General features: G+C 44.0%; 1 protein-coding gene across 1 annotated transcript in view; it reads right to left on the bottom strand.

Moving 5' to 3' along the window:
• notch2 (notch receptor 2) overlaps positions 1 to 17194 on the bottom strand; it is a 43103-nt gene extending 25909 nt beyond the window's left edge. Inside the window, exons 1-2 of the mRNA XM_035522155.1 lie at positions 16585 to 17194; positions 7672 to 7753 (exon numbers count right to left, since the gene is read on the bottom strand). Of these exons, the coding sequence (XP_035378048.1) occupies positions 7672 to 7753; positions 16585 to 16657 (155 nt within the window). The 5' untranslated portion in view covers positions 16658 to 17194. The remainder of the gene's footprint in view (positions 1 to 7671; positions 7754 to 16584) is intronic.
• Positions 17195 to 20000: the final 2806 nt, after the last annotated feature.

Below are 20000 nucleotides of genomic sequence, written 5' to 3'. Positions count from 1 at the left end.
GCACGGAGTTCAGCTGAACAAAACTGCAGTGGGTTTGGCTCCGGGCTACCTTAAGTTGATCTGAGAGGCCAGCTAACCCGCAAGTGAACAGCACAGCCACCTGATCAAACAGAGGGTGTACTGCAAATAAGCGTCTCTTGAGCAAACTGAAGACAGGTTCAAGACAAGACGAGCAGAAACTCAACATCTGACAAACTTAACATTATCTTAACATTTACCTCTCCTGACATCCTTTTTTAAAAAGATCTTAATTTTCCAGTAGGTTCGCACAAGGCTCCAACCACAGGCCCCAATCCACACAATCCAGCCACCACCAAACCTTGGGCTGAAATAAACACACTGCATACGCTTGCTGGGAAGTTTCTAGAATGTTCTCCCCACTGAATGTTCCAGAATGTCCTCCCCCTTTCATGATTCTCAGTTCTTTTTCTTACTACTCTAGAACTCAATGACATTAGAACAGGGATTGTGGATAACTGTCGGATACAAAATGAGAAGATGACAGACTTCCTCTGCACAGTGCAGTGAGTGATGCCTGTTCTAAGAGGGAGAATAAATCGCCTGTCCTCCAGACAGACAAACCTACTGACGCATGCTGACCAGCAGCAAACCCAGCAAGGCACGAGAGCAGCTACACTCATCTATGGGTTTCTTTGTTATCCTTCATAAACTTCTTCTGTCTTTCTCTCCCTCTCTCCAGGTGTCAGATTTCTACAGATGGTTCTCATTAGCCCTCCCCTTCTCTGATCCTCTCACTTTGCTTACTCCCTCCCTCTCTGAGCCCCTCTATGTTCTCCACAGGGATGTGGGGTGTGTGGGTGGAAGAACCTCTCGTTCTCTCTTTTCTCCTTATTTTATTCCTTCTCTCTTTCTAACCTCTCACTACAAACCTTGTGCTGCACTTCACATCAACTTCACAGAATGCTAAACTCCAGATCTGAACATGCCTCCTCATCTCATTCAATCACGCCATCACATGCACGCGCACACACACAAACGCAAGCTATCTAATCACAACCATCTGAAAGTTAAACAACACTTAAAAATGTTTGTTAGTGTTAAAAGTCCAAGAGATATGAAATTTAGCTCTGTGGCGAAAAGAAAATGGACCATAGTTGAGACTTAATCCCCCCCCACCGAGTCGCTCTTGGCCAAACATGAAGCAGCTCACTGTATTAACTGTTAAGACTGGTTGTTGCTATGATTTTTCTCATGTTTTCTCAACTCTTGAGATCATTTTTCCTAAATAAAGGTTAACCAAAAGTGTTTTAGAAAGTGTTGCTCCCTTCCTCTCCGTTTCTCCCCGTTCTGCTCCAGAAGCCTGGTCTTATTCTAGCTGTGCCACCCCTCCCCCAGACTCAGCTTTCTGTCATTTTCAGAGGGGAAGAAAAACACAGAGTCCAGAGTGCCTGCAGTGGTGGTGGTTGGGGGGTGGTAACAGAGCAAAGCAATGAATAAAGCCAGGAGGAAAGAGAAAATGGCAGGCAGAACGAGGGGGGGAGGGAGTGTGTGCGCAGGAACAGGAATTAGAAAGGGAAAAGATCAGACATAGACAAAAAAAGAACAGAGAGAGAGACTTTATTGATCCCCAAGGGGGGGAAATTCTGCTTGGTTGCAGAACAGGTACCTTGATTGTACGCCATAAATTCTGATCTGAGAGCAGTACGTGTCCCTACAGAGAGTGTGCTGTGTGTGTGTGTGTGTGTCTGTGTTTATACCCTCCTTTACTCTGTATCCTCTTTCTTCTGGCTGCATAATTTCACCCATTATCTATGAAATCAGCACATCAGCGGGCTCTGAGTTCTAGAGCGCAGGGCTGGTTCTAGAACTGAATCAGAAAGTTCTAGAACTAAAAGCTCACTCTGGAGTGTGTAGAACAGTATGATGTCACTAGAACTCCTGTTCTAAAGAGAGGGGAACTCAGCGTGTGTGTGTGTGTGTGTGTGTGTGTGTGTGTGTGCGTGTATGTGTATGTCACCTCACTGTCATCATTCACATTAATATTCTAGCTCTGTGACTGAGACTCAGTAGCTGGCATGCTGCTTTGTGGCTTTAGAATCTGGTTGCTACATTCTCCAACACGGTGTAAGGCTTCCGTGAAGGTAGGTGGGTGGTTTTGTGTGTGTGTGTGTGTGTGTGTGTGTGTGTACTTTCTGTACTTTTAAAATGGGATTGCCCCTTATAGCCAGCTGGCCTCGTTAACAATACCCCACCATGGCCACTGGCAAGTATGAGTAACTCATGATTCCCCTCTTTCACCTCAGGTGCACCTTCGCCACCACTCTCAGCACTATAAGGATTAGGGGCACTATAATACATGTCTGATCAGGCCCTGGTTGTCAAGGGAGGGAAGGACATGAGATGGAAGGATGTGTGAGAAAACCACCCACATTTGTGCAAGTGATCATAAAAAAATTAAGCTTGGGAATCATGTGTGGGACTTGTGAGTTTTCGTGGGGAGGCATTATAGGGGTTAAAGGGTTAAAAGAAAGTCAGTGAAGTTTTGCTGAGTTTGTGTGTACACGTGTGTGTGTGTGTGTGTGTGTGTATGATGTGTACTCTGTGCACTTGAGTAAATCTTGGCCTCGAGCTGCCACTCCACACTTGGCTGCACCTTTGACTTTGGAGTCAGGCAAGCAGTCTGAGAGAGACCGTGACCCCCTCTCCCTCTCCCAGTCTGAGAGAGACCATGACCCCCTCTCCCTCTCCCAGTCTGAGAGCAGGTGTGTGGAGTGGAAAAGTGTGACCTTCTCTCCCTCTCTCTCGCTTTGTTTGTCTCACTTTCTCTCTCTCTCTGCGTGTCTCTCTTTCATTTGTGATGTGCAGGATCACCTCTGGCGAGAAACAGAAACAACAAAGGAAAAGAGGAAAAAGGGGAAAGAAAGAAGAGAACAATGAAGAGTGAAATATACAGGGGATAGTGGGTAGAGTTGGAGGAGAAGGAGAGAGAGAGAGAATAAGAACGAGATCTAAGGGAGGAGCAGATGACGGGGCATTAAGGAAAATACTCCTCTCAAAGCACTAAGGCAAGAAAGAAAGGTGAGGGGGGGGCTGATTGACATAATGATGAAGGGAAAGGCACTGATGGGGTAATTTCTGGCCTGCCTCCTAAAAACCCTCAGTCTCCGTCAACAACAGCCAGTCACTTCTCAAGTTACAACCTCTTCAGTGCTGAGAGACTTCTCTCTCTCTCTCTCTCTCTCTCTCTCTCTCTCTCTCTCTCTCTCTCTCTCATATATATTCTTTGTCTCTCCCTCCCTACAGGCAGATTCTACATGTCAGATCAAACAAAACCTTCACTCAGTCTTCTGTCTCTGTTCCCGCAGAATGGAGGGAGTGAGGGGCAGAGAGGGGAGGGGAGAAAGAGGGGAGGGAGAGGGTAAGAAAGGTTGAGGGAGAATTAATAAGTTTGCACGGTTGGCTCAGACCAAGACAAAGGTATTTTGTTCAGTGCAAAGGAGGAGGGGTAGAAGGGAAAAAATGCAATGTTTTGCAATGTGCTCAGCTTTTAGAGCTGGGCTCACTTTTGCACTTGAAACTTCACCCTGTAAACACACACACACAAAACACACACACCTTGCTGTCTATGTCCTGTCTGTCGGTTCTTCCAGAAAATGATGGAGAGGTTGGCTATGAGAGTGAATGGGACTTCCCAAGCACTCACGCATGGCTACAGCATTTGAACTGGTGGGTTGGTTGAAGTTAGTTGAGTGATGCTGACTGTAGTCAGTACTGTACTGGTGTGTTGATGTCGACTGTAGTCAGTACTCTACTGGTGTGTACTGGTGTGCTGGCTGGGTGATGCTGACTGCAGTCAGTACTGTACTGGTGCGTTGATGCCGACTGTAGTCAGTACTGTAGTGGTGTGTACTGGTGTGTTGATGCTGACTATAGTCAGTATTGTAGTGGTGTGTACTGGTGTGTTGATGCTGACTATAGTCAGTACTCTACTGGTGTGTACTGGTGTGTTGATGCTGACTATAGTCGGTACTCTACTGGTGTGTTGATGCTGACTATAGTCAGTACTGTACTGGTGCGTTGATGCCGACTGTAATCAGTACTGTAGTGGTGTGTACTGGTGTGTTGATGCTGACTATAGTCAGTACTCTACTAGTGTGTACTGGTGTGTTGATGCTGACTATAGTCAGTACTGTACTGGTGCGTTGATGCCGACTGTAATCAGTACTGTAGTGGTGTGTACTGGTGTGTTGATGCTGACTATAGTCAGTACTCTACTAGTGTGTACTGGTGTGTTGATGCTGACTATAGTCAGTACTGTACTGGTGCGTTGATGCCGACTGTAGTCAGTACTGTAGTGGTGTGTACTAGTGTGTTGATGCTGACTATAGTCAGTACTCTACTGGTGTGTACTGGTGTGTTGATGCTGACTATAGTCAGTACTGTACTGGTGCGTTGATGCCGACTGTAGTCAGTACTGTAGTGGTGTGTACTGGTGTGTTGATGCTGACTATAGTCAGTACTCTACTGGTGTGTACTGGTGTGTTGATGCTGACTATAGTCAGTATTGTAGTGGTGTGTAGTGGTGAGGGCCGCTCAGTTCCTGTGGTGTCAACCTCATGGTGACGCACACAACAGATTTTGCAACATTCGGCAGAAATGTCATACACAGTCACATCTGCTCTGTGGAAGAGTCACACAGGTCATACATGCCCTCGTGTGTGCACACGCACGCACACATACACACACACATACACAATGTGACACACGTTTGGTTCTCACACCCTGGCTGGAGTTTTGCAGTCGCACCGGTTCTGCTGCTCACATGCTCTCACACACACACACACACACACACCCAAAAAGTTGTAGACTGCTTCTCAAGTGTCACAGAGGCAGACAGAGAGAGAGAGAGAGCGCGAGAGAGAGAGAGAGACAGACAGACAGACAGACAGACAGACAGACAGAGAGATAGAAAGAGACGGGATCGTTTCTTCCATTAACACCTCACTCACACTGGACGGACACATTCACGCATTTGTGATTATAATTGCGAACCTGCCTGATTTTTGGTGTTTTGCTGTTTTAGTCATTCATTTTTTTGTAATTATTTCTTTGAGAATTACTAGCTTTCACTGAACAATTTCTGCAACTGACCATCCACTGTGATATCATTTACATTTACATTTACAGTTTACATTTATGGCATTTAGCAGACGCTTTTATCCAGAGTGACTTAGAAAAGTGCTTTGTCATTTCCTCATAGAACACATCCTAGTACAGTACAGTAGGTTAGAGTCCAATATACCAAAGAATACTGTAGAAATATACGGATCACTGCTGATGCCTAGAAGTACAAAAAACCTAACATGACCAGTGCACAGACACAGGACGGCTTGTTCAGCAGCGGCTTTGACGAAGAATGAGATCTAGAGCGAGGTCGTGAATAGCATCTTTCTAGAACTGGCTCCCAATCTAGAATTACTAAAACAGATCCACTTGTGCCGCAAGATCAGTTTACTCTGTCTACTCACAAAGACGACATGGTAAACCTTGGCGTGCGGAGACAGCAGCCTGAAGAGCACTGCACGTTTTAGTACTGTCACTCATTGCTGTCACACCTGCCGTGCTAGCAGTAAAAACCGGTTGCAGGGCTGTTCAATAGTGCAGCGCAATGGGCAGATTACTGCAGCAAGGTACACGATTCTGCACCTCACTGCGGTTCCCTTGGACAGAACGCTAACCCACCATAACAGCTGTTGTTCACGGAGCACAAGATAAGATTTGCTCAGACAACAGCTCATTTCAGCACAGACAGAAGCAGCGACAGCGCATAAGACCGCCTACTTAAATCTACCTCCAGACGCACGCACATGCGCCCATGTTCTCATATTCTCCCTCCTCCACATACTTCAGTGTTTTTTCATAACCTGACTAGGAAACTCCACCAACTCCTCTCCTTTGCTGTGAGACAGTGGCTCACAGGTCACTCAGGTGAAGGTCATAGACACAGGCTGTTACTGTAACAAAGGAAAATCCCAAAGTTTCTTCTCCATTTAAAGAGCAGCGTGTGAGGAACAGATGGATGGAATCTGAGGGGTGGGGTCTGATGGAACTTAAGGGGTGGAGTCTGAGGGGTGTGGTCTGAGGGGGCTGAGGGGCGGGGTTTGATTCCTACTTCCAAACCAAAAACAGGAAAGCAACAAACACGCCTGCCTTCATACTGTCATATACATACTTAATCTCCAGTTAAGACCATCTCTTTACTGCTGAGAAAAAACAAGAAAAGTACACTAGTATTAAAAGTATACTACTCTAGTCTATTACAAGATACTAGACTTAATTATCAGTGTGAACACATTTTGGTCTTACACCATAGCAGTTCTTCCACTAACAATGCCATCTAAGCCTGAACATGGCCAGAACACCACAAAATGTTCACAAGTATCGAGGAAGAATCAGAAGCCTCTCTGCAGTCAGTGAGGGCTCTTGGGAACAGTATCCCTCCCTGTTTCACAAACCACTAAGAGGCTCCATAATGTCCATGGAGAGCGTTATATTTTGGGCAGTGGGCTCTGGGAGCATGGCACGGATTTTAAAGTCAAAACGGTAATTACACACAGAGACGTGAATCTCCGTCGACGGAAATAGCAGCAGGAAACAGTGCAGCACAGCGACACCACATCGCTGGTCTGTTCACAGGGAGGAGCAGACAGAAGTGCACTGCCCTCAAAACACAAGAACCCTGACATTTTACCTTCCTCCTGTTCACTTACCTGTTCTTACCATACCACCCCACCCACGGGTTTTTATACTCCACATTCTTTCTTTTTTTGGCCTAAACACAAATCATTGTTTTAAAATGCATAACATCCAAGTGCCAGAACACATGGCTAAACCAAACACGGCATAAACGTGGCTTATGGTTCTGCAATGCTGAACTCACCTCACAACACATGCAATAAAGAAACCACTGGACCAATTTTAGCTTCTGAGGAGTCTGGATTTATACAGCACTAAGTGGAACTCACAATTTCACCCATAATATGCTCTCACAAACTTCTGAACAGGACTGGAGGTGAAGATTCAGTTTTGTTTTTGTTTCATTTTTGTTTTTTTACACACACACACACACACACACACACACACACACACACACACACACACACACACACACACACACACACACACAAACACTCCTGTTCTAACAGCACCATCAGACAGTGAGCTTTCACCACCACACCACACACATCTTCTCCCAGGTTTTATTTGTGTGTGTGTGTGTGTGTGTGTGTGTGTGTGTGTGTGTGTGTGTGTTTTAAATGGGATGAATGTGACGAAAATGTGACAAAAATAAAAACCTATGGTTCAAGTATATTTAATGTGTGTAACTCCACAACACTGCACACTTAATTAAAAACACACCCAACACCAATGACCACCCTTCTGAAACACAGTGCTGCAAAATGTTAGGATATTCTCTATGCCTGATTCACGACACCAGGTATGCTGGAGTTAATGCGCAGAGGTAACAACTAAACCTCGACACAAGGCCTTCAAGGCTTGTGTGTGTGTGTGTGCGCGTGCGTGTGTACACGTGTGTGTCCTCCTACAGTGGAAATGTCACAGTCCGCGGGTAGTGGTGTATTCACAGCAGTAAGGAGGAGCTTACAAGCACACGCAGGTTACACTGCGACGCTCTGAATGTTCTCTTACCTGCAGTATCCTGTTCCATTGGCAAAGGTGACACAGCTACCATTGTTCACACACGGCATTTCGGGTCCCTGGCACTGCAGAGCTGGAACAGGCAGAGACACGTGATAAACATTATGTCCATAAAGGCAATTAAACAGCAATGCACGCAGACAGGCAGAAACTGGAGATGCCACAGTGTGCTCCAAACAACATACAGGGTGATTAATATTTCTCCAGCACAAGAGGACTTGCTGTTGTTATTAAGAGCTAAAAAGCAGAAACTCCTGCCAAGTTTCTCTAATTACTGTCCAGCTCCAATTTCAGTTTGCTGTGGAAATCAGCAGTGCTAGCTGGGGCGAGTAAAATCACACTGAAACTGAGAGACGTCTACAGCCAAGCAAGAGATGTTATTCAAAAAGAGAGAAAAGGAAAGAAAAAGATGTAACAGTGTCACAACCAGGTAAAAGATCAAGAGTCCAGAGTGTTTGCTTTCTCACCATCAGATTCATGGAACGGTTAAAAAAGAAATCTTAAAATGAATAAAACCAACTAGGGCGGGGGGCAGCTCTAAGCAAACTCTCAGACAAATACAGACAGCACTAACCTTAGAGAGGCCACAGTCTTTATTAATCAGCACATCGCATGTCTATAATTATTCAGCACCTCAGAATAAGACCACTAACCAGCATCGGCTCTCTCTGCCCATACTAAGACATACATCAAGATGTGAAATTAAAAAGAGAGATTCTTATCATCATTAATAGAGACAGATTATTATTCTTTAATACTGTCTGCCTCTGGCAAAACAAATGCGCCATTATTTGTCAAGACAATAAAGAACCTTGAACTGAATTGAATTAAAAGAGAGAAAGAGAAAGAGAGAAAGAGCAATGAGCACTGTTCCTCTGAGAGGTTACAAAGGCTTCTGTGTGGTCCATATCCAGACAAGACTGTATTTTATTTGGAGGACCTAAAAAGGAGACCTAAAAAATGTAATTAACTATATTTTTATAAAAAAAAAACATTTTTAAAAAGCAGTTTTATTTCTGGATTCATTATGGGCTCCAGTTGAAGTGACTGTAAATGGCCTTGTTAAGAAGCAGGCCCTTGTCTGTCTGTCAAGCAGGGCTGTTCAACTCAGGACTATGGCCTTTAATCTGGTGAACTACTGGTTCAAAACAGGTAAACATGGGTGTTCATACGGGTAACATCAACGTAATTGAAGGGTCCTGACCCACTCTAGTCTTAAACCACTCTAAACTGGGTCAGAGAATTCCAGTCCATAATTTTTGGGAAGCCGACTTGTGCGTTCAAAGCAACATTCTGTTATTTGAACAGTGATTTGAAGGGAAAGGCTCCTTCCAGAGTTTTTGACCTTGGAGGTGGGGTTGCATTGACAAAGAGAGGGTCAGAAACTGAACATGGTCCTGAAACCACCTACAAAACTTCGACACAAAAGCGCGTCTTTGTTTTTTCCATTTTTTTAAAGCTATGTCAAGTGAGTCTTTGCAAAGGACCATTCAGACAGTAACTTCCCTTTCTTCTACAGTGTCTGCTTCTGAAAACCACACCGGCTACACAATCTTTTCTCATCTTGACGGTACTTCTACTTGTCTCGTCTTCCTCCGTACAGAAAGGGCTGTTCCAGCCCATTATTACACATTATTAATGCGCTCGTTGTTATCAAAGTCTCCAGGTCTCATTTTATTCTCATTAGGCGCTGGTTTGTTATTTATTGCTCAAGATGCTTATCGGCGAGACACAGAATGGCAAGTCAAATGATTTCAAAACAGCACAGACAACTTGAGGACGTACATCTCAACACAGGAAGTGCGTTCAGCACTAATACTGACTTCCTGCGCTTTGACCAGTGTGCAGAGCTTGTTCAGAATAAGTGGATTGTAACAGCCCTAAGAGTCCATGGCGAGGCAGGTCTGGGCACTAAGCCAACAGCAGACAAAGGTTGTCAGACACTGGAGCACATGCAGTAATGCCAGAACCATACCATCCTCTTTCGTTTTTTCATAGAAAAACGTCGATCTCTTCATCTTGGTAAAAATGCAACTCAAAGCAAAAGAGAGAAAAAAAACAGGCACATAAGAACTGCTGTTTAGCTACAAAGCTAGAAAGTTTCGGGACTGCCCGTAGCTTCTGCTTGAAAGACCAAAGCATGCACACATCACTAGTTTAGCAACAAAACCAAAACAAGCCATATAAAACCAATAAAGCTGACAGGGGACAAAACAAATATATTTCTGGCTGACAGCTCAGTCATTCTTTCTGTCTCCCACCCCCTCTCTGTACCCCTCTCTGTACCTACCTCTCTCTCTCTCTCTCTCTCTCTCTCTCTCTCTCTCTCTCACTCTACCACTCTACTACTCTCTCACTCTACCACTCTCTCACTCTACCACTCTCTCACTCTACCACTCTCTCACTCTACCACTCTCTACCCATTCTACCTGTCTCTCTCAATCAATTACTGTAAACCTGCTTAGTGCACAACATGCCTCATAACCTAAAGCTCCTGTCAAACTCTGTGTGAATGAGCTGCTGTGAAGCAAAAGGCGGGGGTGATTAGGAGGCCGGTGGCAAAAAAAACTGCAAAAAAACAGTTAATCTGTGTGAGAGACACACTGCATGCTGCGATTTTGAGGGTGTAGTGGAATGGGGTTTAAGAGGGAGGAATAAATGATGCACAAGACTGAGGATGACAAAAGACAGCAAGACAGAGAGGATGAGAGAGAGAAAGAAAAAAAGAGAGTGAGAGGGTGTGAAAATGAAAAAGACAAAGTAAAGAAGGCAATTCAGAAAAGAAAAGTCAAGAGTGTTTTCAAGAGGGGGAGATAGGGAGAGAGAGAGAGAGAGAGAGAGAGAGAGAGAGAGAGAGAGAGAGGGAGAGGGAGAGAGAGAGGGAGGGAGAGAGGGAGTGCCCTGGGGCCCGACTGGTCTGACGAGCTCTCCATACACTCAGTCACTGTGCCAGATGAGATGATCTCACAGGATTTGGGACGGGCTGCCACTAATTACTCCACTTCCATTTCAATTCAGGGTTTGGTTCACTAAGCCTCAAACAACAAGTCCCACACAGACCAATCAGACCAGGGCCAAGCTGCACAAGAGATATTGAAACCCACAATGTGATTATATTGCTACATGTTGTGATTGCAATATGTACACATGCGCACGCTCTCTCTCTCACACACACACAGACACACACACACCACACTAAATAGACTTGTGAAAATGTGAATGTCACCCCAGTGCGCTTATACAAAATATCTGAGATTGATCCTGAGAATGGTTTAAAAAAAAAAAGTGTGATGCAATGCTGATGTATCATGAGGACTGTGATGTGTTTCTGATAATTCTAATGAATTACGACTTTAACATCAGTGAATGCAAATCATGTCACACCTAGGTCACTCTCACTCATTCACACACTCACTCTCTTCTGTGGTCTCACTCTCACCAACACTCTCTTAGTTTACACTTACTCACTCTCACACACATACGAGCACAAGACACACACGCGCACACACACTCACACTCCAACAGGAGAGCTGCCCTTGATGGTAATTACTGAAAATGGCCTTTTGGCTTTGCTTTTGCTCAGTGTCAGCAGGAAGGAGTCAGGACAGGGGTCAGGACAGGGGTCATGGGTCATTCTGAACACTGCTGAAGGAATAAAGCCATAAAACTATGAAGAGGAGTGCTTAACACTCAGATACCAAAAACAAACTCATCACCTTCCCATTTGTAAGAGTGTTAATCAGTTATAACAATTTAAAAACATTTTATACTTGAAATATATTATAGTAAATAAACATATTCTATTAACATTATTCCCCAACTTCAGTCATGGAGTTCATTCTCTCCTCAAAGCAGATGCCATCTTAGAAAACCCAAAAAGTGTGGCGAGAGGGAGAAGCAGAGAGAGAGAAATGTGGAGAGAGGGAGAGGCAGAGTGAAGGAGTGAGGAGAGAGAGGGAGAGAGAAGTGAGGAATGAGAGAGTTGTGGGAGGAGAAAAGCAGGCTGGTGCCCGGCAGTTACTCCACTCTACTGGGGCAGAGCAACAACCCCTGCTGACATGAGCGTGAAGGTACTAATCTAACACAGACTCCCAAGCGCTTTTACCCAACACTCACATCATACCTCACTCTTTCTCTCACTCACTCACCCAAACATTACTCAGTCAAACCCAACATCTACTCCACATAACCAACAGGTCAACCCACAAAGTAAAATGAGAACTCTGGTGGTGCTGGTGTTGTCACAATTTCTTTTATCCATTTCTGTCATCCATTTTCTCTTCTTCTCTCCATCTCTCTCTCTCCCCATTTCCATCTCTTCCTCTGTTACTCTCTCAAATTCATATGGCTTTATCTTCTGCCTCATTCTACTTTTCCCTATCTTTCCTTCTCTGTCACTCTACTTCTTCTCTCCCTCCTATCTCTCATTATTTAATTATCTATCTATCTATCTATCTATCTATCTATCTATCTATCTATCTATCTATCTCTCTCTCTCTCTCTCTCTCTCTCTCTCTCAAAGAGGTATCAGTGTATACATTTGTGTGTCATCATTACTCTGTTGGGCGTATACTTGAAACCACAGAACATCACTAAACAGTCACTTTTTTACTCCTCACAAAAAAGCAAATAGAATGCATCTCATTCACTGTTTATTAAAAAAAATATTCAATCACTTTGATAAAACTTTTTTTTTTTAATTTAGAGTACTTCAATAATGAATGCCATCTACCATAGGAGTGTAACATCCCCTGAACATACACTAACACACAGACACACACAAAGAAGCACACCCACAGACACAAACAAACCCAGCTGGTATACAGCTGCAGCCTGAAATCGCTGACTTATGATCAATGCTAAATGCAATACTCTCTCACCCTCACCCCCTCAGCACCTCACTCTCACTCAGGGTGTTTGCTGCAAAGCTGGTTTAGCAATAACAGCCCCTGAAACCATTATGTGAACATCTGTAGACCTGAGCACAGAGGAGGAGGGGGTCTGGCTCCAGTCCACACCGGACAGGAGAAGGGAAGTTATTCACGCTTGTCCAGGAAGTAACCCCATTTCCTGAAATCGCTGCACTACAGCTGACGCCCTCTATTCTCTAAACCATCACCATGGCAACCTGATATAAAGTCACTCATATTGCTTTATTACACCCCCCCACCTCGTGTTGCACATAACTGAAGACTAAATTTCAGGGCACAGTTTCAGACAAAAACATGATTGCTTAATGACGGGTCCTGTCTAGTTAGGGAGGGACTTTTGCTAATTTGCTGCTGTCTAGAACTAAACAGCATTCCAGAGAGTTTCACTGAGACGACTGCGCGTGCACACCCCTCCTGTCTTAATCGTCACAGGGAGATATTAATAGAGCAAAAAGGATATGAACCGCACAAGCCCAGACAGTCCATGGAGGAATTTGCAGCTTCAATAAATCATTGAAACAGCTCACTGTAGCACCATTAAACCCTTGGAACCTGGAACAAACAACACCAAACACCTGCAGGTCGACAGGTGGCTTCAGAACGTCCCAGAAAAACGTTGATTCAATGCGGAAAACCATCCCCATGAGGTCATCTTCAGCGGAGCTGGGGTTTACTATAGTGCGCTGCAGCAGGAATGCAGGACATGTTGGTTGGCTGTTAATCTACTAACCTGCTCAGCAGGGAAAACACAAGGCTTCTAATCCCCAGATTTAACAAGTCCCAACAGCACACTTGCTCTCTTTCTCTCCCTTTCTCTCTCTCACTCATTCCCTCCTCCATTCTCCCTTTCTATTTCACTCTCTTTCTCACAACTTCTCCCACCCACCCCCCATCCTTCTCTCCCTGCAGCGTTCCACACATCCTTGTCTCTTCCTGGGTTTTACCCAGTAGAAGCCTCAGTCCCACATTCCCAGCACTGGCCCTGCTAGCTAGAAAAAATGCAGCTTGTCTCAAAACCAAGCCAGTCATAAGCCACTTCCTGGTAAACCGAAGAACTACAAGGCATGAGCTTTTGCAGACATCACTGTGAAATGGTTCCGGAGCCAGCTTGTCACTGCTAAACTCCTGAAGGCTGGGACCCGTACTAACTTGTCAAGGGGTTTTTTTTGGAGATGAGAGAGATGTAGATGCTCCTCCAGCATGTAAAAAGTGAATTGCTGTACTAGATGCATGAAGATACCTGTTCATACTCACAGTGGTCATTAACTCTAAACCAATTCCCTAATGAACAGCATTTTTCATCTGGTGGCCTGTGCAATTGAAGCCTTTTGCAAAAAGAAAATTAAATATTAAATAATACCAACTTTGACAAGAAGCAAGGGAGGGGTGGGCTGGATTAAAAAATTTTTTAAAAATTAAAATAAAAAGAGAGAGAGAGAGAGAGAGAGAGAGAGAGAGAGAGAGAGAGAGAGAGAGAGAGAGAGAGAGAGAGAGAGAGAGAGAGAACCATCATCTCCCAATCCCACCCCTGGAGTTCTCAGACGTTATTATTTTACCATCCTCTAACAAACCTGATTCAACTCACCCACTAATCATCCAGCCCGTAATAAGTTGAAGACGTATAGAAGCGGATCAGACCAAACTGTGCAGCACTGTGTGACAGGGAGTGAGAGCATAGCACAGTGTTTCAGTCGGAGCTGTAACCTCTCTATAGCTCTCTCTCTACAGCTCTCTCTCTCTCTCTCTCGCTCTGCCTACCTTCAGGCATTCTACGTTGTCCGTTGTTGTTAGTGTCATCATGAAGTCTTGCAAAAGCCTTCTTGATTTTCCAAACAAATGTGTGACACTTGTTTAAGTAAAACACATACTGATCTTGCTTTGATGGCAAAGCACCACACACACCTCATACATCACTTGACTGGGTGCAGTTTCATTTATAGCTGGCACTGTGCCACGAGTGATGGATCTGTTAATGTTTATGTCTGTTACTACACAACAACCTCAGGTGCAACACTTACAATGAACTGTCATAAGCACACTCTCCTGTTGCCTTTACACCACACTGAACGAAAGTGGAAAGAATAGCTCATATAGAGCAAGTGTCTTTAAAAACACAACTTCTGAATCCTAATCAGAAGGTGCAAAACATTGAGGATAATTTACCCTGTTCCAGGATAAATCCAAGTGTAGACTAAAAAGGTTTTCCAAAAGTTATTCACCACTAGTATTCCAATTTTTTAACCCAAGACCAAGCTTAATCAGGGAAACTGGGTGTTAAGATTTAATCCCAAACTCCAACGCCTGGCCACAGTTAGCACAACACTGAAGCAAGCAGACAACAGTCATTATATGCAAGGCAGGACTATGGGTTTACAGAGTTGGAGTATTTCCAGCCGTGCAACAGTACAGCCTAACGATGATGCCTGTGGTCATAGCTCCTGCTGCAGTAGCCGGTGGGATGAGGCATCGCTCAGATACACAGGCGCGTAGGCCGCCCCAATGAACAACCCGTTGTCTTCGACGCGGTGGGAGTTCGCTCCGGGGAAATCAAATTTCACACCACAGAGAGAGCGGCTTTTGCTGGCGGACAATGGCCTTACTTTCGACCGCACACGCATCGCCTTCCGAACAGAGCAAATACATGCAACCGGTGGCGACCCACGTCAGGCGGGCCACGCACTGTCGTCGTATACGACAAAGAGAGGCACAGAGACAACTAGAAGAGGTAAAAACTGCAATAAACTATACACCTCCTGGGATGATATTCGATACAACGCAGCAAGCACCAACGCACAATGGGAAAGGTAGGTGTGTGTGTGTGTGTGTGTGTGTGTGTGTGTGTGTGTGTGTGTGTGTGTGTGTGCGCGCGCGCGCCCGCCGTGGAATGCGAAAGCCCAACAGCAGCATTCCTGCCGCTTCTCGCCGTGCCTCCGGTCATTATGCAGTATTGCCTTATTGTCTTTCACTGGAAGTGTCACAATCACCGAGCAAATGCGTCTAATCAATATATTTGCGCATTTCAGTCACGATCCGTAACTCCGACACCACTTGTGTAGGAAAACCAGACTAGATCAGATGAACAACAAACTAACATCAGTGAAGTGGAAACTGCTGGCATAGGAGATTAGCAGGCACGTGAACATTGCCAGATGTAACTAGCCAGCCATCCCACAACACTTCGGTTTAATAAAAGGCAAAGGACCCAAATTTAGTTACTGAATGCCAAAAACATCCACGTAACACACCACACACAAAAAGTATTGCTCAGCATGAAACTAAACCAGAATTAAAATCTGTATCTCAATATCACTTTGAGAAAAAAAACATCGGCGTTAGTCATCTTGCCAAAACGCTTTCCACCACAGCAGAATCCATTTTGAATTCCTCTCACATAACGTTAACCAGCGCGCTAGCTCACGTTAGCTGGAGTGCGACAGGCTTTCACACCGACACCGTGGCGCGTCCCAGCTAGCAGGCTAACGAACATCTGGGCAGCGGTGCGAAAAACAGCCGAAAAAAGAACATCTCCCCGATCAAAAAACGAACTCTAAAAACACACCTAAACATAAAAACAAAACGCACTCAGCAATTTGCATTTATTCTTGTAACCCATATGGGAAACGCTTGCTCCGTTTATTTAACATTTTAACCCACAGCTGGGTAAACGCTTACTGGCTGCGGTTTCGGCACTGAGGTGGGAAGTTAGCAAGATAGCTAACCTGCGTGTGCTGCCTTCACACAGCAGAGCCGTCAGAACTTTCTGACAGAATCCAGCGATGCAGCTATCGCATGTGGGACAAACATGGAAGAGCGAAGTACAGAGAAAACAGAGAAAAAACTGCGCCATGCGCACACACCAGCGCAGAGCATCGCGCGCCCCAGCAGAAGCGCGAGAGAAGATGCTCGCTCTCACCAGTTACCACTTACCCGGAGTTAACGGACAGAAACGGTTTTAATCATCTTAACAACTTACCACATAAAAGCGGAACCCAGCAGACGACGAGGAAAATGACTCTGCCTGAAGAGACACCGGGAAACGGACCCATAGTTTCTGTAAAATCCACATAGAGTCGCCAGCGCGAGGCTGTGCTCCTTCTTCGTACGAGGTTAGCTCAGCTAATCTTCAATTCTTCTCCCACCTCTGGTGAACGACTGGAAAACTAATTTAAGAGAACAGCGAAGGTGTTGTTCGCTGTCAGACTGTTATGGGCGAGCGCAGGGGTCCATATAATGCTCGAGTATGGCGGTTTTTCGTTCGTATGTTCGCGCTGAGGTGAACGTTACGAGCTCGCTCAACTTCTCTCTTCTCCGCCGCGTCACCGACATCGCAGACGACGATCTACTTCCGCACAAGTTACGGGAGGATCTATAGTTCGTGATGCGTTTGCGAAATTCGCCGATCTTTGAAAGTACATTTTGAAAAGACGTCAATACTCAGTTAAGTTTAATAGAAACATCGTGTATTATCTTACACTCAGAGGCCTCTTGGTTTGCGCAACCTATCCTAATTCTTCTTTCTTCTGTATCGCGGCGGAGGAATTCTCACTTCTTTTCGCGTCCTCTTGGTGTGACTCAGATTAGCCCGTGCGCTTTCCCCCCTGTAGCGAGCCTCCCACACGTTCTCTGAAATTCAGAATAACTGTACTACTACATCTTTGCTCTTTAATTAGAATTAATGAGAATGTTTATTCCAATGGTGACATAAGCATGAAAAAGGTGTTAGCTGATCTCTGGGCATCGAAATGACGAACATGGCCAATTTGTGTTGTCCCCCAAAATATAATGAATTATTCTTTCTAAAAAGGTACCAACAAATACCAAGGCTGATTTTGGATGACCACAACTCATCCGAGTTTCGGCATCAAAAAAAGATATACTGTAGGCTACTATATTAGACGTGCGTTCATTTATTAATATACTGATATATTAATCTGTGACAGCAATATTATCAGGAACGAATCAATTGGTTATGTGTGCGCGAAAAAATGCACAAATATATGCTTCACGAACATCAAATTTTCAGCGAACGCTTCACAAGTTGCGTTTGCTGACTAACAGTAGGCCTTTACACGTAACATACGGCTCACGTCGTGTAGTATTTTTAAAACAAACGTTGGCCTAACTGCTCTGACATCGCTAGGCGGTCGTAACGCGACCTCCTGCTGCAGAGTAAACAAATTAAACGGTTTAGCATTTCAATGGCCTCTGATAAAAGAGTTCACACTGACCAGCGCGAATGGGCCTGCTGATCTGTGCCAGGGGACGCAGGGCTCTGACCAGCGATCCTGAAGAATGTGGGAAATAAAGAGCGTTTTACGGATATTTTTACATCTGCACACTTAGTTTTCATCACCATTTACGTTTAGAACAACAACAAAAAACAAACAAAACAAAACAATAGCATAGTGGATTATCATACACCTGAAAAATGTGGACATAATAATACAAATACAATAAAGTTTTACAAATATATACAGACATTGTGATTTATGCATCTAAATATACAGGCATATGTCATCAACAACAAAAAGCTGAGCGACCAGGAGCCTGATGTGAGTCTGACAGGAGCATGCTCCCAGGACAAGACACCTGGCCCTGCTATCTCCCTACCAAACATGTTCTAGTGTTAATCAAATATTCCTTTATTTCTACTATACCATAATAGGATACTCAACTGTTGCACACATTATCTGTTGTATAGGCTATTCACCTGCTGTATGTTACCTGTACCTATTAGGAGCAGGTGCTGTGTGGATATTTTCTAGAGGCTTGCTAACAGCCCATACACCCAACAAAAACTGTATTTATTCAGCAAAAGCATGTGATCAAACACAAATGCTTGAATTGTTCCTGTGTAACGTGTTACCTACAGCAGCAAGAAAATTCATCTCTGTCTCTCTCTCTAGACTCAACTCTTAGGAACAGCCATTTGGAATGTATTGTGTCTGCGGTATGACTGAATAAGTAGTCTTTTATGGAAAGCCATATATGTTTACAGTATTTCCAAATTCATTTATAAACGTCGTATATTCCAAACTCCCAGCAAGCACTAACACCAGATGACTCACAAAGGAAACACAAAGTTCACAAAGTGAAACCTCATCAAACGTTAGAAGCATTTTGCTTGCATAGCCAGTGACTCTCTTTACAGAATCAAGACTAGGTAATCCTTCCCAGCACTGACTAACTAACTATTTATCATTTGGATTTTTTTATTGACCTGGCTGTCACCTTGCCACTAATGTCTTCCACTAATGTGTTTCAGTTACGTTAACAAGCAGGTAACATTGCCTTTAAAATGCTCTATTTACACTCATCACCCCTGAATTCTGACCAGCTTGTGGGGAATGTTTGATAACTTGTTTAGAATAATTAGTAAAGGCTGAAATACTGTTTCAATTATGGTTGGTGGATCATTCTTAGCGCGTCAGTGATACTAACAGCAACACGGTTGCATTTGATCAATTGTAGCGGCTCAGCACACGCAACCATGCATGATAAAGTGTACAACGAGCATGAGGATGAGGGAGGTGTTTCCGCTGATGTGGTTGGATAGTGTAACGTAAAGCGTAAAGTTGCTACAGGTATTTTGCCTTTGCTTGTAAAGCCGTCATTTTCCTCAATAGTCCATTTATTTAAAGGCGATATCAGGAACACCTAAAAGAGTGCCACAGCTATCCCTCTAAAAATTCCCATGGTGATTTATAAGATGCCGCATGCCTCGTGTCCTCTCACCCGCCCTCTCCCACGCCCACATCAACTCTTATCCTGGCCTTGGAATTTGACATGAGGTTTACTGATCTTGTTCCCATAGAAACGCCCGACCCATATGAAACCCTTCTGTCAGCCGCTCTAATTTTACAGAGCTAAAAATTCTAATAACCAATAATATCAGCTTATGTGATTTTGTATGATGAAAAATAAACAAATGAATAAATAAATATAAAGAAATAGCCTCCATGAGTTTTAGTTAAATATTGCTTTAGTAACTGATTCTCAGTTGTCAGCTGTCAAATATGACTGTCAATTTTTAATTATTAAAGCTCTTAAAATCAATGAAAAACCTCATATAATCCAACCGCCCTCCTTTTAAACAGCTTAGTAAACTTAACCCTAAAGTTTCATTTACTTTCATATCCATGCAGAGTTCACAATGGCACATCGACGAATGCAGTTTCCATATACAACATTTACAGAAACATTATTGGTGCTTTAGCAGCAGGGTTCATAGCATAAACCATAATATCAGAAGAGCTTTGACCTAATAACTTAGCAGTCAGGCCCTAGTTCTGATATCTAACACAAATTATATGGTTTACAATATTTAAATCACATTTCAAACAAAAACAAAAAACAAACAAACAAAAAAACACTGCAATTAAAATGGAA

This window comes from Electrophorus electricus, chromosome 23 (assembly GCF_013358815.1).
Source record: "Electrophorus electricus isolate fEleEle1 chromosome 23, fEleEle1.pri, whole genome shotgun sequence".
NCBI lineage: Eukaryota > Metazoa > Chordata > Actinopteri > Gymnotiformes > Gymnotidae > Electrophorus > Electrophorus electricus.
The sequence above is the reverse complement of the archived record's forward strand: the minus strand, read 5'-3'. Positions and strand labels throughout refer to the sequence as shown.